Consider the following 24,668-nt stretch of genomic DNA (forward strand, 5'->3'; position numbering starts at 1 on the left):
GAATATTCGTGAGCAACACTACTGCTCTGCAAGCTTTATCTCCGCTGGCTGGGTCCCTGGCTTGATACCCACTGAAGTTTCCAGATTCTTCACTGTCCCTGGTTGGTGAGAACACTGCTCCGGTACTTGTTTCAGTTACTCACTGTGGTCCCTGTTAATAAGGTGGATAGTCCCTTACAGGCGACAGATTCCCTTCTACCTCTGACTATGACAGGTTCTCAGGCTGGCAGATTCGTCACTTCTGGTTGCAAATCGCAGTCCCAACCCTGCACTGCTCTCCTGCTTCTGGATAGGCCACAGACAGCCTAGCAGCCAGATGTGCCGGGGATAGGCCCAAACTCTGGCCTGGCAGCCTGGGCAATACAACAAACGTCCACCCAGACAGCCGTCCAGGTGGCACAGAACCCAGATCACCTGCCTTCACCAGAATACATAGGGTCTCCCAGCAGGCCAAGGGTTTCAAGAAAACCCCTGCTCATTGGCTGGGATACCCCATATACCCATAACCTGACCTTGCATTGCCCTTTTCATATCCAATGCCACCAAGTACCCGGCCACCTAGCATCAAAAGAGAGAAGTGAAGGCTGTGGAGAGCACCTGTTTAAAGTTGTCTATCCTCAGCCTTCGCAGATACTACAAGTCGATTGGGGCAAGAATTTCGCTATGGCTGGGAGTGATACCCAGAGCCCACCAGCCACCACCAGAGTTGTGCAGAAAGCTGCTACCCCTGCCTCAACAATTACCCCAGGACCCAGCGTACCAATTGCTCCTCGAGGCTGCAATCGGGCCCAACTGCTTGCCCTAATGTCCTAACCACCAGGGAAAAGAGTACCGGAGCAGGCTAAGCCAATGAGGAGTGCAAGCAGTGTGCCTGTAGGGGAGGCAATGCCTGTAGCCGTTAAAGGGAATAACACATTTGTGCCAGTAAAGGCAAGTGTCCAATTTAATTATATCCTGGCCGAAGAGTGTTCTACCATAGTGGAATCGGACGTTCCATCTGATGGGTTATCGGAACTGTTTTTGGGCACTTTGTCCTATAGTGGGAAGTGGAGTGACAGTGACGAGGAGCCAATGAGTGATGTGCAAGAAGGTCGCGTTCCCTCTGTTGCTGCCGCCAATGTAAAAATTAAGCTGTCTGCCAATGCGGCTTTGCGGATAAGTATCACTAGATCCTTTGAGTAGGATCGTTGTGCTCAATGGGTTCCCAAAGTTCGCACTATCACGCCCATACTTGTAATCAAGCCTAATCCTAAGCAAGATGTGGTTGTTGGGTGTTCGGTTCAGCATGCTTCAGAAGCACGAGTTCTGCCCGGACATGGAGACCCTAAGACCTTGCCTCAGCTGTCCAAAATACAACGCAATAAAATAATAATAAAAATAAAAAAACAGCCCTTTGGATACAGATTAAATAATATCAATAAACTATTTTAACCACTTCCCGACCAACTCACATACATATAAGGTGACAGGTTGCCTCTCCTGCGCGAATTGCCATATATGTACGGCGGTTCCTTTAGGAGCCGTAGCAGGTGCGCACACCCGCTGCACGGCAGGAGACCCGATGTGAATGGCCGGCAGGTGCGATCGCCGCTGGCCACCCGTGATCGCGGGTACGAGAGCCAGAACAGGAATTTGTGAATATGTAAACACACAAATCCCTGTTCTGACAGTGGAGGAGAGACAGATTGTGTGTTCCTACTAAGTAGGAACAGCGATCTGGCTCCTCCTCTAGTCAGTCCCATCCCCTCACAGTTAGAAACCCATATAGGGAACACATTTAACCCCGTGATCGCCCCCTAATGTTAACCCTTTTCCCAGCCAGTGACATTTATACAGTAATCAGAGCATTTTTGTAGTACTGATCGCTGTTTAAATGTCAAAGGTCCCAAAAAAGTGTCAAAAGTGTCCAATCTGTCCGCCACAATGTCGCACTCCCATAACAAAAACGCAGATTGCCGCCTCTATTAGTAAAAAAAATGCCATAAATCTTTTCCGTATTTTGTAGACGCTATAGACTAATGAACAGACGGAGACAGTCCCATCTCGTTCTACAGAGCATATAAAAGTATGCCAGTCTCCTCCTCCCATTAGATCTGATGAAAATGCGGAAGCATTGAAACGCGTCATCACTACGAGCCCCAGTCTGACGTCACTTCCTGTCGTCGAGAGCCGTGTGCGCTCCAGGCCGAAAGCACGCCGCCGATCAGGTACTTCCGGGATTCGCTGTTCCCGCAGTGCTCTGCCTCCCTTCTTTCCTGGACAGCAACCAACAATATCTTCACCAGAGAAGCCACCATCATCGTCTGACGACCTACAGTGACTACACTTCCCCTTTTTATGAGCACATTTTGTACTACTTTTTAGTGAGTAGCCATTTGGCTGTTTTAATGAATTAATAAATTCCATATTATCAGACATAATGCACTTAGTAGGCGCATTTTTTCTTTTTCTTTTTGCCATTACAGAGTCTTGCTTCACTCTCCAAAGTGCTGCCACTGTGTATATGTCATTTTGAACTGTTTATATACGAACTTTAAAGGGGTGTTCCAGTCATTTTTAATGTTTATTAAAAGTCAGCAGCTACACAAATTGTAGCTGCTGGCTTTTAATAAACATGCACTCACCTGCTCCACGTTCCAGCGACGCGCCGGCTCTTCTCCCCCCCTCTCCGGCCGGCGTCTTCATTTTAAGTGTGGGCACCCGGCCGTGACAGCTTTCGGCTTCACGGCTGGGCACCCACTGCACATGCGCGAGCGGCGCTGCGCCATCCGATTGGACAGGCGATCACCTGGGACCTGTCACGTGTCCCAGGCGATCGCCTTCAGGGAGGGGCTGCCAAAAGGCGATTAGACTATTCGCCTTAGCAGCCAGGAAGTCCCACTCCCCCCCCCCAAAAAAAAATTACATGCCAAATGTGGCATGTAAGGGGGCGAGGAGTGGATTAAGCAGATGTTCCATTTTTAGGTGGAACTCCGCTTTAAATATTGGGACTTTCATGACCATCCTTTTTATTATTATCCAGTTACTGGTCTTTTTGTTTCCCTTCCTCCCCTTCCCTTTTTATAACAATTTATTTATCAACTGTTAACTTTTGTGGTATTGTGGTTCAAAGCTCCCTCTTTTGCGCCATCATTGTGTTTGTTTTTTCAGAAGAATTGGGGTGACCTGAGATGGGAAGGTACAAGAATGGGGGTGATCTGAGGTGTGTAGGTACAGAAATTGGGGTGATCTGAGATGGGAGGGTACAAGACTTGGGGTGATCTGAGGTGTGTAGGTACACGAATTGGGGTGATCTAAGGTGTGTAGTTACAAGAATTGGGGTGATCTGAGGTGTGTAGGTACAGGAATTGGGGTTATATGAGGTGTGTAGCTACAGGAATTGGGGTGATCTAAGGGGTGTAGTTACAAGAATTAGGGTGATCTGAGGTGTGTAGGTAGAATAATTGTGGTGATCTGAGATGGGAAGGTACGAGACTAGGGATGATCTAAGATGGGAAGGTACAACACTTAGGGTGATCTGAGGTGTGTAGGTAGAAGAATTGGGGTGATCTGAGGTATGTAGGTACAGGAATTGGGATGATCTGAGATGGGAGGGTACAAGAATATGGGTGATGTGAGGTGTGAAGGTACAAGAATTGGGGTGATCTGAGGTGTGTAGTTACAAGGATTGGGGTGATCTGAGATGGGAAGGTACAAGAATTGGGGTGATCTGAGGTGTGTAGTTACAAGGATTGGGGTGATCTGAGATGGGAAGGTACAAGAATGGGGGTGATCTTAGATGGGAAGGTACAAGAATTGAGGTGATCTGAGGTGTGTAGTTACAAGAATTGGGGTGATCTGAGGTGTGTAGTTACAAGAATTGGGGTGATCTGAGGTGTGTAGGTAGAAGAATTGGGGTGATCTGAGATGGGAAGGTACAAGAATCGGGGTGATCTGAGATGGGAAGGTACAAGAATGGGGGTGATGTGAGGTGTGTAGGTACAGCAATTGGGGTGATCTAAGGTATGTAGGTACAGGAATTGGGGTGATCTGAGATGGGAGGGTACAAGACTTGGGGTGATCTGAGGTATGTAGGTACAGGAATTGGGTTGATCTGAGGTGTGTAGGTAGAAGAATTGGGGTGATCTGAGATGGGAAGGTACAAGACTAGGGATGATCTGAGATGGGAAGGTACAACACTTAGGGTGATCTGAGGTGTGTAGGTAGAAGAATTGGGGTGATCTGAGGTGTGTAGGTACAGGAATTGGGATGATCTGAGATGGGAGGGTACAAGAATATGGGTGATGTGAGGTGTGAAGGTACAAGAATTGGGGTGATCTGAGGTGTGTAGTTACAAGGATTGGGGTGATCTGAGATGGGAAGGTACAAGAATGGGGGTGATCTGAGATGGGAAGGTACAAGAATTGAGGTGATCTGAGGTGTGTAGGTAGAGGAATTGGGGTGATCTGAGGTGTGTAGTTACAAGAATTGGGGTGATCTGAGGTGTGTAGGTAGAAGAATTGGGGTGATCTGAGATGGGAAGGTACAAGATTCAGGGTGATCTGAGATGGGAAGGTACAAGAATGGGGGTGATCTGAGGTGTGTAGGTACAGAAATTGGGGTGATCTAAGTTGTGTAGGTACAGGAATTGGGGTGATCTGAGATGGGAGGGTACAAGACTTGGGGTGATCTGAGGTATGTAGGTACAGGGATTGGGTTGATCTGAGGTGTGTAGGTAGAAGAATTGGGGTGATCTGAGATGGGAAGGTACAAGAATGGGGGTGATCTGAGATGGGAAGATACAAGAATGGGGGTGATCTGAGGTGTGTAGGTAGAAGAATTGGGGTGATCTGAGATAGGAAGGTACAAGAATTGGGGTAATCTGAGATGGGAAGGTAAAATAATTGGGGTGATCTGAGATGGGAGGGTACAAGTCTTGGGGTGATCTGAGGTGTGAAGGTACAGGAATTGGGGTGATCTGAGGTGTGTAGGTACAGTACTTGGGGTGATCTGAGGTGTGTAGGTACAGTACTTGGGGTGATCTGAGGTGTGTAGGTACAGGAATTGGGGTGATCATATGTGTGTAGGATAGGTAGAAAAATTGGGGTGATCTGAGGTGTGTAGGTGCAGAAATTTGGGTGATCTAAGGTGTGTAGGTACAGGAATTGGGGTGATCTGAGATGGGAAGGTACATGAATTGGGGTGATCTGAGGTGTGTAGGTGCAGAAATTGGGGTGATCTAAGGTGTGTAGGTACAGGAATTGGGGTGATCTGAGATGGGAAGGTACAAGACTTGGGGTGATCTGAGGTGTGTAGGTACATGAATTGGGGTGATCTGATGTGTGTAGATACAGGAACTAGGGTGATCTGAGATGGAAAGGTACAAGAATTGGGGTGATCTGAGGTGTGTAGTTACAGGAATTGGGGTGATCTGAGGTGTGTAGGTAGAAGAATTGGGGTGATCTGAGATGGGAAGGTACAAGAATTGGGGGTGATCTGAGATGGGAAGATACAAGAATGGGGGTGATCTGAGGTGTGTTGGTAGAATAATTGGGGTGATCTGAGATGGGAAGGTACAAGAATTGGGGTGATCTGAGATGGGAAGGTACAAGAATTGGGGTGATCTGAGATGGGAAGGTAAAAGAATTGGGGTGATCTGAGATGGGAGGGTACAAGACTTGGGGTGATCTGAGGTGTGCAGGTACAAGAATTGGGGTGATCTGAGGTGTGTAGGTACAGTACTTGGGGTGATCTGAGGTGTGTAGGTACAGGAATTGGGGTGATCAGATGTGTGTAGGATAGGTAGAAGAATTGGGGTGATCTGAGGTGTGTAGGTGCAGAAATTGGGGTGATGTGAGATTTTTTTATTTTTTTTTGAAAAACCTATGGCGTGTGTAACACACCCAAAAACTTCACCCGGTGCAGAAAAAATGTGGGGTGATCTGAGATGGGGAGGTACAAGACTTGGGGTGATCTGAGGTGTGAAGGATAGGTAGAAGAATTGGGGTGATCTGAGATGGGAAGGTACATGAATTGGGGTTATCTGAGATGGGAAGGTAAAAGAATTGGGGTGATCTGAGGTGTGTAGGTAGAAGAATTGGGGTGATCTGAGATGGGAAGGTATAAAAATTGGGGTGATCTGAGATGGGAAGGTATAAGAATTGGGGTTATCTGAGATGGGAAGGTATAAGAATTGTGGTGATCTGAGATGGGAAGGTACAAGAATTGGGGTGATCTGAGGTGTGAAGGATAGGTAGAAGAATCGGCGCCTGATCTGAGATGGGAAGGTATAAGAATTGGGGTGATCTGAGGTGGCAAGGTATAAGAATTGGGGTGATCTGAGGTGGGAAGGTATAAGAATTGGGGTGATCTGAGATGGGAAGATATAAGAATTGGGGTGATCTGAGATGGGAAGGTATAAGAATTGGGGTGATCTGAGATGGGAAGATATAAGAATTGGGGTGATCTGAGATGGGAAGATATAAGAATTGGGGTGATCTGAGATGGGAAGGTATAAGAATTGGGGTGATCTGAGGTGTGTAGGTATAAGAATTGGGGTGATCTGAGATGGGAAGGTACATGAATTGGGGTGATCTGAGATGGGAAGGTACATGAATTGGGGTGATGATGATCTGAGATGGGAAGATGGTCTTATCTGAGGTCTATGACGTGTTTTTGCTCTAACACTTGTACACAAGACACTCTCTAGTGTGGTAAAGCTCACTGACCCCTGAACTAGACTATTACCACGCTAACTCCCAGCATTGCATCAGCAGCCGATTACCTCATGATGAACAGAGCGGGCTCCCCCAGCGGCATCTCTGGGTACAACAGGAAGCTCTGTAATAATCGCGAGACTGGGCTGTAACCATGGTGAGGGTACGCGGCGTCCAGGCTATGTCTCCTAAGGTATCAGCTACGCTCTATAGACCTGCCTTGCCCATAACAAAGATGGCGGCGCGATATGCATTGCCCATGATGGCCCCGCTGTAGCGGAAGTGTGCACTGTCAGTGGGTCGGAGGAGGGCACCGGAAGCGCCTGTGCTCTTTCTCATTCAGTGGCAGCCTGCGGGATCCGGAGCAGGAGAAAGAGAAACAGAATGGCACCACACATGACCGTGTCCAGCAGCCCTCCACTGGGTAATGACATCCTGCAGGGGGCACTGTCACCTCCATAGTTCAATGTGATTGCTGGGATCGGGGCTGGAGAGGCGAAGAATGTCTCCAGATGGGGTGCTGGGGAACTATTTGTGGTGTATTACATGTGTTCCCATGAGCTGAGCTCAGGGTGTGGGGTGAGGGCAATGCCATGCTCTATTTTAGGGCTTTTCTGATTAGTCCTCAGATTGTGGAGGATTTTATTGAGTGATAAAAGAATTGGAGATGACAGAGCAAATGGCATGTTGATCAGCGCCTAATTCGTTGGGGCCCCGGCAATCGGAGCCCGATTCTTTGGGGCCCCGGCAATCGGCGCCCGATTTCTTGGGGCTCCGGCGATCGGCGCCCCGATTCCTTGGGGCTCCGGCGATCGGCGCCCCGATTCCTTGGGGCTCCGGCGATCGGCGCCCCGATTCCTTGGGGCTCCGGCGATCGGCGCCCCGATTCCTTGGGGCTCCGGGGATCAGCGCCCGATTCCTTGGGGCTCCGGCGATCGGCGTCCGATTCCTTGGGGCCCCGGCGATCGGCTCCCGATTCCTTGGGGCTCCGGGGATCAGTGCCCGATTCCTTGGGGCTCCGGCTATTAGTGGGTCCTTGTAGGGCGCCATCCTATTCCCTAGGGCACGCTTCTATTCCCTGATGTCCTCAAAAATAAACCACTTATCGCTGGGGCCCCAGAGAGTGGCCCTGCAGTTTGCTGTGGTCCAGGTGGATGGTGCACTGATTGCTGGGGTACCTAAAAACCTTCCCACTGATCATTGCTGCCCCAGAAAGTGTCCCTATAATCACTGGGGTCCCCAAGAATTCCTTACTTATCACAAGGTCCTGAAGAATGGTTTGCTACTACATGTGATCCTAGAGAATGGCCTACTGATCGGTGTGGTCCCTGCTGATCACTGTTGTCCTGGAGAGTGTCCAACTTGATCACTGGAATTCCAGAGAATGGCCTGCTGAGCAGTGGGGTCCTGGAGAATAGCCTTTCTGATGGCTGGGGTCTTGGAGAATGTCCCTGGTGATTCCTGGGGTCCCCAATGTTGGCCCATTGATCACTGAAGCCCTGGGGTCCTAGATATTTTCACGCTGATCACTGCAGTCCCAGAGAGTGTCTCCCAAATCTCTGCATTCCCGTAGAATTGCCTACTGATCATTGGGGTCTCGGAGAAGAGCCCATCTGATGGCCTTGGTCCGGGGAAATGTCCCTGCTGGTCACTTGTGTCTCCTGCTGATCACTGGGGTTCCAGGGAGAGTGTCCCTGCTGATCTCAGGGGTATTGTATAGTGTCTTTGCTGATCATTGGGGTCTTCAAGAATTTCCTACTGATCACTATGGTCCCAGTGAATGGCCTGGCAATTATTGGGGTTCTTGAGAATGGCCCATGTGATCACTGGGGATCTTGGAGAGTGACCCTGCTGAGCACTGGGTTCCTGACGAATGTCCATTCTGATCACTGGGGTCTTGGAGTGTCTCTGCTCATCACTGGAATCCCAGAGAATGACCCACTGATCAATGGGGTCCTGAAGAATGCTTGGGGCCCCAGAGAGTAAGGGGCTGATCACTGGAGTCCCAATGCATGTTCGCTTTATTACGGGAGGGCCAGAGAATGGCCTGCTGATCTCTGGCATATGGGAGAGTGTCCCCACTGATTGCCTAGATTCTAAGTAGTGGCATTTGTCTACACATCCCAAAGTGTTGTTTTGCCGGTCTTCTGGAATCCTGAATTTTGTTTTAGGACTGTATTTCCCTATACTTTCAGTCTTGGACCCTTAAAGGTCATCCCGACAATAAAGTCTGGATCCGCCAGGTGCCTGGACCCATACACATCTCAGCAAGCCGCTCCCTGCCCCTCCACAGCTTAGCGCTTCAGCGTGGAGGAGCAGAGTGGAGAGCTGCTGATTGACAGATGCCCACCCAGTGTGGGTGGGCATCTTGGTGGTCCTGGGTGGGCATCCGAGGGGCGGGAGCTGCGCTGATAAACATTTAGGTCAGACCCCCCCCCCCCCTTCAGTCAGGAGAGCAGCCTATTGGCTCTCCTTTCAGATGCGAGTGAGGAAAAGCAGAACAACTTCCTGTTTACATCGTGATCAGCCGTGATTGGATGTAGCTGATCACGTGGTAAAGAGCCTGACATGCTGCACCACCGATCGCTGTTGTCATATTGCAAGTTAAAAAGTGACAGTTGCCTTTCGAGAACTTTTTAAATTGATTTTATATTTTTAAATGACAAAAAATCTGAACTGGATGTTAACTTTGTGCTTATCTGTGGTGCAGGCTGAAAGTAGAATTAAAGGCAAAACTTTTTTATTTAGTGGAGAGGGGTTAGATCACCTGTCAGGTTTTGTTGCTGTCTATTTTCCCGTCAAGGAGGCTCACCCTCTCTATTTGTCATGTTTACTGTTCTCACCGAGAATGAGGGCTGGTGACTTGTCGGTATGGTTCCTCTATCGAGATGGTTCCTGTAAGGACTGCGCAGGTGCAATCCTTGCTGACGGAAATCTCCGAACCATCTGGATAGCCTGAAGCATATCATCAGATCACCGGTTCACACTGGTGCGATGCCAAACATCGCACGTGATTCGCACCGGATTGCTGTGCAGATCACATGCAATGTCTGTGCGATGCAATTTTAGCCGTAGGAACTGTATTACTGAACTCGCATCGCATTCGGACCAAACTCGTGCAGGACCCGTTTTTTTTTTTTTTTTGTCCGCACCAGAATTGGTTCGCATGGGTGTTCACGCCCATGCGATCTGATTCTGAAAATCGGGTTGCATTTTGCAAACTAAATGCAGGGGTGTCGTTAACAAACGCTCCGCAATCATTTGGCATGAACAGGTTTGCGATTTAGGTGCAGATTTGCTGTGAATTCGCACCACGTCCCTGAAAGAAAAAAAATCCTACTCTCAATGATTGGTGAAAAATGAATTGTGATTGGCTGTGGATTGCTGCTCTTTGCGTTGTTCTGTACGTTTTATGGCTTTGTTTATTATGTTCTCTTTTCACTCAGTTTCATCAGCAGGCAATACTTTCTCCCTGCTGGAGCTTCCGCTTCTTTCATTGATGACAAATATGATCTTTTACACCTAGTTGCATCATTGTGTCTTGTACCAAACCAAGGGCTCAATATACTAAAACTCAGAATCGGCTTCCAGGATTGTTTTTTGTCTTCGGCTGCATTCACACATGATCTTGAGCGGTTTCGCCCTGCGATTTCAAATGGCTGCAAAACACGGGACGCGTTTGCGATGCCATTACTTCTAGTGGCACCCTAATTGCCCTGCAATGTTTGGCGTGCTGCAATCGCCGCAGATCACAACATGTGACTCTGTCGCCCAAAAGAAGCTTGTGTTCCTGTTAGAGTGACTATCGCAGAAAAACTGAGGCATGATTGGGGCGCCATTAGAAGTAATGGCATCTCAAACGCGTTCTGCAGCCATTTGAAACCGCGGGATGGAATGGCGGTGATTCCACCCGCGGTCATGTGTGAATGCAGCCTAATTGAACAAGCGGCAGTTAGAAGCTGATTGGCTACCATGCACAGCGGCACCAGATTTTTCACTTTCCAGTTTTACGTGGGGTATACACTATGAGAGAATCGGAAAGAAAAATGTCAACTGGCCACCCGCGATCGTGGGAACGAGAACCAGAACGGGGGTCTGTCAATGTGAACGGACAGGTGCCCGTTCTGACGGGAGGAGAGAGAGATCTGCTGTTTCTAGTGATTAGGAACAGCAATCTCTCTCCCCCTCCAGTCAGTCCCATCCCTCCACAGATAGAAACACCTCCTAGGGAACACATTTAACCCCTTGATTGCCTGTATTGTTAAACCCTTCTCTGCCAGTGACATTTACAGTTATTGGTGCATTTTTATAGCTGTATAAATGTCACTGGTCCCGAAAAAGTGTCTGATCTGTCTGCCGCAATGTTGCAATCCCGCTAAAAATCACAGATCACCGCCATTACTAGTAACAAATAAAAATTGCCATAAATTACTTTTTTTGTAGATGCTATAACTTTTTTTTATTTTTTACCAAAAATATGTTGAAGAATACAGATTGGCCTAAACCAGGGGTAGACAACCTGGGGCCCTCCAGCTGTTGTGGAACTGCATTTCCCATCTGGCAGTTACAATTAATCCCAGAGGCATGATGGGACTTGTAGTCCTGCAACAGCTGGAAGGCCGCAGGTTGCATACCCCTGGCCTAAGCTGAAGATTTTTTTTTGGATATCTATTATAGCAAAAAGTAAAAAAAATATTGTTTTTTTTTTTTAAATTGTTTATAGCTCAAAAAATAAAAAACCGTAGAGGTGGTCATATACCACCAAAATAAATCTCTATTTGTGGGGAAAAAAGGGCATCAATTTTGTTTGGGTACAACATCACACGACCGCGCGATTGTCAGTTAAAGCGACGCAGTGCCGAATCGCAAAAAATGGCCTGGACATTAAGAGGGAAAATCTTCCGGTCTGTAAGTGGTTAAACAAAAAAAAAAAAAGACTTTGCAGTACTGTTAGTACCATCCTCGTTTTTCTTCTGTAAAACAGAGGAAACCACACGATCGTTCATCCAATTTTCTTACAGTATGTACTATGCAACCCCCAAGTGTCCTCACCCGGCATCGGCCCCGTGATTTCTTTCTGAGACGGCTGTGGCCGCGGTTCAGCATTGCTTGTCTGGTCTGATCTTATTGCTGTCTCATGCTGCTTTACTCAGCTCTATTAAAGTTATTTACTAGTAATAAGTATAATTGAGATCCGGGCAAATGGTGTGCAACGAAACACAATAATACATAATTGACACCAATAAAGGTGGAATTATTTTATATAGGAAGAAGCTATAGAAAAGTCATAAAAGAGATTAAAATCTTAATATTGTAAGACAACCATATCATTTAGAAATACAGTTCAATGATGAGAAGAATATGATAAATTCAATAGTGAGACACGCATTGCAAAAGTGGAAGGGAGTATAATTCCTGCTGCTGCATGTGGACACTCCTTCCACAGCTGGTGGGGCGGGGAACAAAAAAGAAGCTCAACCGCTAGTGTGAACAAGCCTTGTCATCATATGCAATTGAAAATATCCTAAACCAGTGATGGTGAACCTTGGCACCCCAGATGTTTTGGAACTACATTTCCCATGATGCTCATGCACTCTGCAGTGTAATTGAGCATCATGGGAAATGTAGTTCCAAAACATCTGGGGTGCCAAGGTTCGCCATCACTGCCCTAAACTAAACGTATTCAACCAGAAAAGGAAATATGTGGGAGACCTGTCAGGGTTTTTTTTTTTTTTAGGCAGACGTGATCGGGCCCTCCAGTCTCCTCTATGGAGTGGAGGGTATCTGTGGACATGTGTGCAATAACACCCGCCGATATCCGATCTGATCCTATCGGCTAAAAACGGATAGATGGAGTTCTGTTCCTCACCAGTCTGGTGGATTGGATCAGATGGCAGACAAGTGGTCTATGAAGGATTGTAAAAACAGACGATTGTACCACACTTTATAAAAAGAATGATTGATATTCCTCTTTCAGGCCTCTAATCTTTTTGATTCATCTATCCCTTTTTTTACAATCTCATAGGGCGCAATCAAGCTGCAGCAGTGGAGCCGGCCAACCCCACACAGAGCCAAGCCCCACCCTCGCCGGATGTACAGGAAGTGCAAAATGCCACCACATGGGGTCAGTGTCATAGAGCACAGCTTCAGGTAATACATGTAGGCCTGCATAATTGTAATACATGTTTTTTTTCCACATTTCAGGAGGTGTTCGAGCTATTGGGGGCAGATTGGACACCTACAGTGCCCAGGTCATAATTGGGGAGCTCATGTCCTGCAGGGCAGAAATAGAGGACACAAACCTCGCCTTAGAGAAGATTTTAAAGAAAAACCGAAAGGTGGACCAAAAACTGAAGAATCTCATTGATGTGCTGGGGAGGGTTTTAAAAAAAAAAAATAGATGTAGACAAGTATTTCAAAGCAAAAATATATTTATTGACAAAAAAAAAAAGAATTAAAGAATTTCTATTAAGATATTTTTTGAAAAAATAAAAATGACACATTTCAAGTGTGATACAATAAATATTTTTGGATACTCAACAATGTGTGGCTTCTTATTATATCAATGCTGCCTAAAAGAACAAATCTAGATTTGTGGTGTTTACATTGACAATTTTGGGACCATTGTCATTTTCACAGCAAAAAATGCATTTAAAGCGGTGGTTCACCCTGCAGAACAACATTTCAGCATAAAATCCGGCATAGTAGCGCGAGCTACACTATGCCGGTCTTAATTTTTTTATCCCCGTACTCACGGTTATATCGTACATAGACGATTCCGTCTGCCGCGGGGAATGGGCGTTCCTAGCAAGAGGGAGGGTGATTGACGGCCGGCTCTGGCACGTCACGCTCCCCGAAGACAGCCGGAGTAGGTCTCGGCTCTTCACGGCGCCTGCGCACAGGCTATGCGCAGGCGCCGTGAAGAGCCAAGCCTATTTCGGCTATTTCCGGAGAAGCGTGACGTGCCAGGGCCGGCCGTCAATCACCTTCCCTCTCCATAGGAACGCCCATTCCCCGGAATCTTCTATGTACGATATAACAGTGAGTACGGGGATAAAAAAATACAGACAGGCATACTGTAGCTCGCGCTACTATGCCGAATTTAATGCTAGAGGGAAATTTTTTTTTTTTTTTATATAGGGTGAACCCCCGCTTTAAAATGCATTGTTTACTGTGAAATTGACAATTGCAGTTTGGGAGTTAACCACTAGGGGGCGCTGATGGGGTTATGTGTGACCTCATGTGTGTTTACAACTGTAGGGGGGTGTGGCTGTAAGTGTGACGTCATCGATTGTGTATCCCTATAAAAGGGATCACACAATCGATGACGCCGCCACAGTGAAGAACGGGGAAGCTGTGTTTACACACAGCTCTCCCCGTTCTTCAGCTTCGGGGACCGATCGCGGGACTCCAGCGGCGATCAGGTCCACGAGTCCCGCGGCCAAGGTCACGGAGCTTCGGACTGGGTCGCGGGTGCGCGCCTGCGACCCACGGCTGGGCATTATACTATCACGTACAGGTACGTGATTGTGCCCAGCCGTGCCATTCTGCCGACGTATATCGGCGTTAGGCGGTCCTTAAGTGGTTAAAGACCTAAAATGACTTTCACATCTTGCCCACAGGGCATCATTTCTACTTTTATTTTACCAGGATCGATCTTGGCTGATTAATGGAATGAGCAATGGATAATGCAATACAGCTTACAGTCCTAAAAGTGGGTGTTACATTTGACAGGAGCATCACCAACCTTCCATGGAGCTAATCTATATATGAATTATGCTAAGTTTGGCTTTTAAACCTGTATAAGTATCCATGTGGTAAGCATAGTTAGGGAGGAAGCCTTAGGGTCATGACCCTACAGAGAAGATGGAGGTTGGAACAACCCAACCTGCTGGAAGGAACCTTTCCCAGCAGACAGACGTACCATCATAACATCTATTTCCTCCGTCTGTAACTTTCTGAAGTATCAACCTGCAATGATGTTTTACCAGCTGTAACAATGTAAGCATAGATTTTTTGTTTGCTGTCCTGAAGAAAAAACATTGTATAATGAAGGAAACCCGAGTCTGTATAATGGGAACAACGCGTGAAGGAAAGAGTTTTTGACATATCACATGACACGTGTTAGAGGAAAAATGTCCTGTCCCCTCTGTCTCTCTCCCCCTCCTTCCCCCACATTTTAACATTGGCGAGCCAGCCAGGAGACAAGATTCTTCAAAGAAAATAAGGACATTATTCTTCCAAGAAAAGCAACGAACAAAGATACAGCAACATGAAAATGCAACAAGAAAAATCACCAAAGAACGAAAGAAGTTAAGACTAAGTTAAAGGACATTGTTTATTGCTTGTTTTTTTAAGTGCACAGGAAAATCATTCTAAACAAGGGGTAAATATGTTTTTTATATAAGTGGGTTAACATGGGATGGTTAAAAATCTCAAAGTTCAGAAGTAAATTCCTGTAATATTCGGGAATTGAGATTTATATATATATATATATATATATATATATATATATATATATATATATATATGCAATACAGGCATATAGCGGTAGTAGGGTAATTAATTAATTAATGCCAGAGTGTAAAGAAGTTATTTTATAGGGAAACTAAGTTTAATGCTGCTAGTATATGTTTAGGAACATTTTAGGCCTAAACAACAGAATGTGTTATTGCATGTCATTCAAAGCACAAACAGGGGCAGAAGTTTAAAGGAAAAACTATTGATTAAGATTATGTAAGAACTGTATAAAATTCAGTTAATGGAAAACAACAAGGTATTTAGTATTTAACAAAAATCCTACAGATTTGGTTGCAGAAAATAATAAGTTAAGGATTGAGCAATTTTTACAAAAGATTCCAAACTTGGTTTTGGTTATTAAATTAAAAGCAGTAGATTGTTTACTTAAGTTTACCCAGGAAAAATATTAAAATATGAAAGTTTTGTTCAATCCAAAATTAGCAAAAATAGAAGAAAAAACTATTGTTAAAAGTTTTTATAATTGACTATTTCTGATAAGAATGAGGATTTTGTTTGGAGGAATTTTCTCAGGAAAATGGCCAATTCACAGTTCATTAGGCTGGAACTAATCTGTGAGTTTCGTGAGATTGTCTCCTAAACAATTTTTCTCTAGTCGTCTTCCAGGACAGCCTCTTGAGACCTTGGGCTCCTCCCTCCGGGACAGGAAACACGTACACCCTTTTCTTTAAAGGGCAGTCCTCCAGGTCTCCTCCTCAGTTATTTGTGTTTCCTGCCAGAAGGGAAGGAGCACGTTAAGGGACTAGAGAATGCTGGACTTCCCTCTCTGCCTTGGTACCCCTCTGTTCCTGGTCGGAAGAGGAGGTCACCAAGTTCCTGCTGCTGTCCCTTACGCTCGGGGAGAGCGGGGACCCTTGGGGCTTAAAATCCTCCCCCCTATCCCCAGTACCTGACCTCGGTAGCGTGGATTTTCCACAGCAGGGGACTCAGCATGGCGGCGGTGACTGACGCTGGCTTAGCCATGCCGCTCGGCACTTACTTCCTTCTTCCGGAGCGGCGCTGAGGGGCGGGGGCGGATTCGTTCCTCGGGCGGAAGTGCGTCAGAGGAACGAGTCATCAAGGGGCGCCGACGGATGTGGTCCCGTCCGTCAACAGGCGCAGCAGAGGAACGAAGGCTCCGGAGCGGCGTGTTACAAGGCAGCAGCGCTGTTTACAACACGGGGACTGATGGAGGAAGCGAGGGCTACAGACTCCGGGTCCACCGGCTCCGGCATCTCCCAGGTAAGGGGGCGAGGCCGTTCTGCCTTACTCTGGGGGATTAGGTCTGGAAGCAGACCACTATCACTTCTCCCTCCCTGGGTGGGGAACTTTGGTGGAGGGACTCCCCCGCACTTATTTTCTGACTATCTCACAGGGGTGTGTGGTCATAGGGGCTTTTCTGACGATTGTGCTTGGCTATGTGTTTGCTTGCAGGTCAAAGCTCAGGACAAGACAGCAGTCCAGGCCCCAAAAAGAAAGTGCGCTGTGTGTGGGGAGAAGTTAGGCTCTAGCTGGAAAAAGCCTCTATGTGCTGAGTGCATCGCCAGTTTAGTTAAAGACGACTCCACTGCTGAATGTCATAAAGTTTTGATATCTGTCAGGGACGAATTGGCATCCACCTTCAGCTCCTTTTGGGGGATGATGGATAGGGTGCAAATGCCATCCCCAATTTATAAAGCCTCTAGTGCACCATCCTTGGTAGCCACTCCCAGAGTGTTTGAGCAGGAGGAAGAGGAGGCTGGTGGGTCCACACGGTCCCAAGCCTCTTCCCAGATGGACTCGGCATCGGGCTCAGAGGTAGAGGAAGATTCCTCCAGGGATAAGATATAAGTTATCTCTAGAGGACGTAGGAGAATTGCTTAATGCTATCTACGAAACCTTAGAGATCCGAGAGGAACCGGTCCAGTTATCAAAGCACGACCAGTTATACCAAGGGTGCGGTGCTCAAAAGACCAAGGTCTTCCCTGTCCACAAGTCACTAATAGAAGCTATCTTGCTGGAGTGGGAGCAGCCAGAAAAAAGGCCCTTTTTTGCGGGGAATTTAAAAAGGAGATTCCCTTTTGAGGATAATGCATCACAGCCCTGGAACAAAAACCCCAAGCTTGATGCACCCCTAGCCAAGGTCTCTAAAAGAACCGACCTGGCCTTTGACGACCTTGGATGTCTTAAGGATCCCATGGACAAGAGGGGTGAAATACTACTCAAAAGAGCATGGGATGCCTCCACCATTGCACTAAAACCCGCTCTGGCGGCTACGTGCGTGGCTAGGAATCTAGAATGTTGGCTCAATCAGCTTCAAGCCCACATTACAGCGGGTACTTCTAGGCAACAGATTTTAAAATCTTTCCCGTTGCTTATGAAAGCTGTAGGCTTTCTAGCTGATGCTTCTTCTGAATCAGTGAAGCTGGCAGCTAGATCAGCTGCCCTGGTTAATGCGGCCAGAAGGTCAGTCTGGTTAAAGACGTGGACCGGAGATGCAGCGTCAAAACTAAAACTCTGCGGCTTGCCTTTTTCGGGGGACCATTTGTTTGGTCCGGGCCTCCAAGAGGCTTTGGAAAGGACGCAGGATAAAAAGAAAGCTTTTCCCGAGAGAAAGAAAAAAGATGGGAATAGAAAGTTTTTTCGAGGGTTCAAGCAGAACCAAAAAGACGATAACCGTCCTAAAAAACACTGGGCTAACCAGAAAGGACGAGGTCGAGGGGGAATCTTGTTCAATCCTCCTCAGGCTACCCCCAAAACCCAGTGACATTCAGGTCCCTGTGGGAGGAAGACTGGGGGAGTTCCTCCTGCAATGGACAAAGTCTACAGTCAGTCCGTTTGTTTTGGATATAATAAAAAACGGTTACAGACTAGAATTCCTGTCCCCTCCCCCTCCATTACTTCTAATCACCCAACTACCAAAAGATCGGGAGAAAGCGGAAGCCTTAAGCCTCCTCATAGGAGACTTATTAGACCAGAGAGTCTTGGTGGAGGTTCCCCTAGCGGAAAAGGGTCTAGGAGTGTATTCACACGTGTTCGTGGTGAAAAAACCCTCAGGAAAATACAGACTGATATTGAATTTGCGCCCCCTGAACAAGTTTGTCAGGTACAAGCGCTTCAGAATGGAGTCGATTTTTTCAGTGACCAATCTTATCTTTCCAAATTGCTTTATGGCCACGGTGGATCTGAGGGACGCATACCTGCATATCCCAATTCGCCCGGAAAGTCAGAAATTTCTGAGGTTGGCAGTGAAGATGGGGTCGACAATCAAACATTTCCAGTTCAGGGCTCTCCCCTTTGGACTGTCGTCCTCCCCAAGAATCTTCACCAAAGTGCTGGCAGAAGCCTTGGCGCACCTGAGAACACGGAATATCACAGTGATTCCATACTTAGACGACCTCTTATTCTTAGCCCCATCAGGTCCCCAACTAGAGAGCGACCTAAGGGTGGCCCTGTCCTTCCTGAGCTCCTTAGGGTGGTTGGTCAACAAGGACAAATCACAACTGGTACCTTCCCAAAAAGTCATGTATTTGGGATACAGAATTTCCTCGGTGGAAAGAAAGACCTTTCTCCCACTGGAAAAATTCCACAATGGTCCTCTTCAGAAGTCCTAAAGTCATCAAACCAAAAGGAGCTGTTGGCCGTCCTAAGAGCCATACAGACTTTCGGGAGTCGCCTAGTAGGACAACACCTACAAGTAAGAACAGACAATGCGTCTACGGTAGCCTACCTAAACAAACAAGGGGGCACAAGAAGTCCAGCCCTTCAGGCCACGGCGACACAAATTCTAAGCTGGGCAGACAAGAATTTGATATACCTTTCGGCAGTCCACTTGAAGGGATCTCTAAATACCCTGGCCGACTTTCTCAGCAGACAGTCGGTAAATCAGGACGAGTGGTGTCTGAACCAGGTTGTGTTCGAGCAAATAGTGTCTCTCTGGGGATTACCAGAAGTGGACCTATTCGCAGCAGAAGAGAACAAGAAAGTTCCAGTGTTCTTCTCTATCCACCATCAGGACAGGTCGAAGGGCATAGATGCCTTCGCCCATCCCTGGCATTTCAACCTAGCATATGCCTTTCCCCCAGTGAGATTAATTCCCAGGGTAATTCAGAAGTTTATCAGGGAATGCACGGACCTGATTCTGGTCACGCCGTTTTGGCCGAAGCGGCCTTGGTTCACCAGCCTAAAGAGACTGGCTCTATATCCACCTTGGTCACTTCCGGAAAGAAAGGACCTACTGTCCATAGGTCCGGTTCTTCACCCTCGGATAAAGAGCATGAAATTAACTGTTTGGTTTCTGAGGAACAACTCTTAAAAGCCCGTGGCTTTTCAGATAGGGTAGTGAAAACCCTACTGGAATGTCGCAAGCCAGTGACAAGGGCTATCTACTCCAAGATCTGGAAAAAGTTCAATTCCTGGAGGTTGGAGCAAGGGTCTTTCCAAACTAACATTCCAGCAGTGCTGGATTTTCTGCAAGCTGGGGTAGAACTGGGCTTATCCATAAGCACCCTCAAGGTACAGGCTGCGGCCTTAAGCATTTTTTTGGAGACTCCCCTTCAGCAGGATCGCTTTGTTAGAAATTTTTTCAAAAGCCTGGCAAGATCCAAGCCCGTTAGGGTTAAAGCATGCCCTACGTGGGATCTCTCGCTGGTACTAAAAGCTCTCACCAACAAACCTTTTGAGCCGCTGGAGGAATCTTCTCTGAAGCATGTGACATTAAAGACAGCATTTCTAGTCGCCATAACCTCGGCTAGGAGAGTTAGTGACCTTCAGGCCCTCTCTATTAGAGAGCCCTTCCTGAAGGTTTTGGATGATAGGGTCATTCTTAGGACGGACCCAAATTTTTTGCCAAAAGTGGCATCGACCTTCCACAGAACTCAGGATATTATCCTACCAACTCTGCATTCCTCGTCAGAGAATGATGAGGGGGAATTGTTGTCCCTACTGGACGTTAAAAGAAATATTTTATTTTATTTAGAGGCCACTAAGCAGTTTAGACTTAGTGATTCCCTTTTTGTTAATTTTTCTGGTACCCGTAAAGGTTACGGGACGTCTAAATCCTCTATAGCCAGATGGCTGAGGATGTTAATTACTGAGGCTTATCAGATAGGGGGTAAAGAACCACCGATTGTCAAAGCCCACTCTACCCGGGCAGTTGCAGTTTCTTGGGCAGAGAGAGCCGGAGCTTCCCCGGAAGAGATCTGTAAGGCGGCAGCCTGGACATCTTATTCAACCTTTGCAAGACATTATCGGTTGGACCTTATGTCAGATAAAGATCAGGCCTTCGGACGAAGGGTCCTACAGACAGTGGTCCCACCCTAAAAAAGAGTAAGTTTCTTGCTTATCATCTCAAGAGGCTGTCCTGGAAGACGACTAGAGAAAAACCGGAGTTAGGCTTACCGGTAACTCTGTTTCTAGGAGTCTTCCAGGACAGCCGGAGTTTTTCCCACCCGGTGTCAATTTAGGAACTGGTAGTGTGGTAATGATCTAACGATGTGTAGATTGTGTCTTTCAGAGTCTTCTGTTATTTCTCGGGCAAACTGAGGAGGAGACCTGGAGGACTGCCCTTTAAAGAAAAGGGTGTACGTGTTTCCTGTCCCGGAGGGAGGAGCCCAAGGTCTCAAGAGGCTGTCCTGGAAGACTCCTAGAAACAGAGTTACCGGTAAGCCTAACTCCGTTTTTTTGTCATTACTATAATCAAGAAACATCATATTATAACTTAATGTACATGATTTTTAGCATATGTACAAACCAAATATGTTTAAAAATTTTAAAAACGATAAAATGAGATTGGTTTAGACAAATTGTATAGTGAATGGGTAGCAATGATTGACAGTGACACATCATTTTCTGGGAGTGTGACATGTAAAAGAATGTACTATTAACAGAGAAATGGAGGTCGAGTTACAAAGCAGATGGTCAGTCATGCCGTGACAGTTTTTAACTTCTATGGATCAGAACACATTTTTCCAGAAACTTGGAAGAAGGTCCATGGATGAGAAAAAAATATATATTTTAAAAGATATACTAAAGTAATTGTTTTGAAAAAACACGTGGGTTTTGCACCATTTGTTTTGAACAACTAAAAGTGTTATTTTGATACATGTCAAAATACGCTTTGACTAAGCTAGTGACAACTAGATGTTAAAAAGTAAGGTCAGTTGAAGCTAAAATTATGCAGTTGATAAAGCCACAGTTATGTAAGTAAATCATGCAAAAGTTACTTTATCAATTTTTCAGTGGATATTTATTGGGAAGAATCCATTTATATCTATATATATATATATTTATGTATATTTATATTGGCACAGATGAAACGTTCTGAGTATCTGTCTACACTGAAAAATTATCCTAAGACTTGTTTGTTTAGCAGTCAGAGTGACAGGGCATGTGGATCAATTAATCATACTGTATGATTGGTTCAGAAAAAGTACTTAAACATGATTAAGTTTCTTAGAAATAAGATATTTAGGAAAGCCCAACCTAAATGTTCTTTTGCAAAATTAATATGGTTATAAGAAAAGTATAGTAAAAGAAAAATACAATAATCTAGTAAAAATATTACTTTTACAAAATATAATTAGTCACAGAATAAAATGAGGGACGATGAAAATTTTGTCTCAGTACAGACTGATAATGAAGATATAATTAATTGTAAAATTTAACAGTGATTCAGCTGCTTCTCTCCATTAGAGCTGCATTCTAGGATGTTCCATACCAATAAATGTTACCGTACCTCACTGGGCGTGTTTTGAATATTGTTATTTGTGAAGCAAGGTTCCGGTCCTTCTTCAGTCTAATATAAACCTCCAGGGCCAGAGATAGCTGACATCCTTCGGTATATGGTGGGTTGTAAGGCATAGTGGGTGTAATGCAAGGTAGATTGGGCGCCAGACACTTCTTGAAAGCAAAAGAGATTTTATTTCTCTTAACAGAACTTTGGAAGAGAGGGTTAGGGCCAGAACACCCTTAGGTAGTTTCAAGATTAATTGGCAGACTCAGAGACTTCAACATGAGGTTAGCCATGTAGGGAAAGGCATCCAGCATGACGCCACATCTGCATGTGTAGGAATGCTATCTTCTATGGCAACAGTCTTTAAGAGCCGGTTCACACAGGAGCAACGGGACTCTGGGTGCAACTTTGCGAGGCGATTTCAGCGCGACTTGGGGCGACTTACAAGGCGACTTCAAGTCGCCTTCAGGACAGGCGACTCTGCCAGTGGCCAATCAAACAGTAATCCGCTCTGTGGGAGGGAGGGGTTTGCCTGAGAAAACGAGTTTCTCTTGCTGTAAAGTTGCTTCAGTTGTGACTCTAAAGGTCAGACGTCTGTGCAATGTATATTGTGCAGATGAATGACTTATTGTCGGAGACGTAACGTCTGGGGGATAATTATCTAAAAGAATGTGATTGAAGCTCATCGTGTGATGTATGGGTGGGGTGTGGTTTTGTTCCTTTGAGTACTGTAACATGCTGTAACTGCTTAAAAAGCTCAGAGCTGGCCATTAAAGTTGCCTTGCATTTGAAACCAGAACACAGAGCAAGTCTCGTTATTCAGGGAAATGGGATGTCTGATGGACGGTTGGAGTGTCAGATGAGCTGTCGTGGGTTGATGGAAGGTCATAAACGGTGGTGACCGTTACAAAGGAGTTGTAAATTAAACTTTTTTTTTTTGCTGAAATTACTGTATAGAGACATAAATGTTAACTGATTCCTTTTAAAAAATAGATAAAAATCAATCATATAATGTACCTGTAGTTTCTAGTTTCGTTTTTGCATGTTTCCTGCTTCTCTGCTGTACAGAGCCAATATAGGGCAGTGATGGTTTGGAAAACTAAACTGATTGGTGCTGTGGGGTTTTAGACACACAGTAATCACACCTCCTTGATTAGTGATCACAGAGAGAAAGCTCCCAGTACTGTGGTTATCAGGAAACAGACAACCAGGAAGTGTGTAGATCAGAGAAGAATTACAGCAACTTGAGAGCGAAAACGGCACTGCATTAAGGTAAAGGAAGCTATTAAGATAAAAAAAAAATTCCTTTACAAACCCTTTAAGACTTGGAGGCGACTTCCATTGAAATCAATGGGTACAAGTCGCCTTGAAGGCGACTTCCATTGAAATCAATGGGTACAAGTCGCCTTGAAGTAGTACAAGAACCTTTCCTGAAGTCGGAGCGACTTCAGTAGTGTACATTAAGACGGCTCTCATTGACTAACATGTAATTTGACATGTCGTGCGACTTGGGACAACACAAGTCGCCCCCCCAGGTCGCTGTAGTGTGAACCGGCTTTAACAGTTCCTAACACAATTGTTCTTCTATTTCCACTACAATCACTTCTTGTAGTTCAGCCCACTGAGCTCCCAGTCTCTCATTACACTAGATAATTCACTGCCACTGAATCCCTTGAGCTCCTCCAATCTTCACGGTGGTATCTTCCTCAAGCGTCACCCCTGCCTCTCTGCTTGATCTGTAGCTTGGCACTCAAGACACTTCTCCAGCTTCACTCACTGGCCTGCTCTGTCCCTGGCTTGAAACACAAGGCTGCTCTGCAAGCTTCATCTCCGCTGGCTGGGTCCCTGGCTTGATACCCACTGAAGTTTCCAGATTCTTCACCGTCCCCGGTTGGTGAGAACACTGCTCCGGTACTTGTTTCAGTTACTCACTGTGGTCCCTGGTAATAAGGGGGATAGTCCCTTACAAGCGACAGCTTCCCTTCTACCTCTGACTATGACAGGTTCTCAGGCCGGCAGATTCGTCACTTCTGGTTGGACTGCAAATCGCAGTCCCAACCCTGCACTGCTCTCCTGCTTCTGGATAGGCCCACAGACAGCCTAGCAGCCAGATGTGCTGGGGATAGGCCCAAACTCTGGCCTAGCAGCCTGGGCAATACAACAAACGTCCACCCAGACAGCCGTCCAGGTGGCACAGAACCCAGATCACCTGCCTTCACCCAAATACATAGGGTCTCCCAGCAGGCCAAGGGATTTAAGAAAACCCCTGCTCATTGGCTGGGATACCCCATATACCCATAATCTGGCCTTGCATTGCTCTTTTCATATCCAATGCCACCAAGTACCCGGCCACCTAGCGTCAAAAGAGAGAAGTGAAGGCTGTGGAGAGCACCTGTTTAAAGTTGTCTATCCTCAGCCTTCGCAGATACTACAAGTCGATTGGGACAAGAATGTCGCTATGGCTGGGAGTGATACCCAGAGCCCACCAGCCACCACCAGAGTTGTGCAGAAAGCTGCTACCCCTGCCTCAACAATTACCCCAGGACCCAGCGTACCAGTTGCTCCTCGAGGCTGCAATCGGGCCCAACTGCTTGCCCTAATGTCCTAACCACCAGGGAAAAGAGTACCAGAGCAGGCTAAGCCAATGAGGAGTGCAAGCAGTGTGCCTGTAGGGGAGGCAATGCCTGTAGCCATTAAAGGGAATAACACATTTGTGCCAGTTAAGGCAAGTGTCCAATTTAATT

General features: G+C 46.3%; 1 protein-coding gene and 1 long non-coding RNA gene across 2 annotated transcripts in view; both read left to right on the top strand.

Annotated features, from left to right (window-relative positions):
- The first annotated feature begins 6,978 nt into the window (after window positions 1–6,978).
- EPRS1 (glutamyl-prolyl-tRNA synthetase 1) overlaps window positions 6,979–24,668 on the top strand; it is a 136,733-nt gene continuing 119,043 nt past the window's right edge. Inside the window, exon 1 of the mRNA XM_040351428.1 lies at window positions 6,979–7,119. Coding sequence (XP_040207362.1) covers window positions 7,080–7,119 — 40 coding nt within the window. The 5' untranslated portion in view covers window positions 6,979–7,079. The remainder of the gene's footprint in view (window positions 7,120–24,668) is intronic.
- Window positions 12,777–13,102, top strand: LOC120937891. Its single transcript, XR_005748766.1, has 2 exons — window positions 12,777–12,819; window positions 12,900–13,102. It is a non-coding gene; the product is annotated as an uncharacterized LOC120937891 (long non-coding RNA).

This window comes from Rana temporaria, chromosome 4 (assembly GCF_905171775.1).
Source record: "Rana temporaria chromosome 4, aRanTem1.1, whole genome shotgun sequence".
In the NCBI taxonomy this organism is placed as follows: domain Eukaryota; kingdom Metazoa; phylum Chordata; class Amphibia; order Anura; family Ranidae; genus Rana; species Rana temporaria.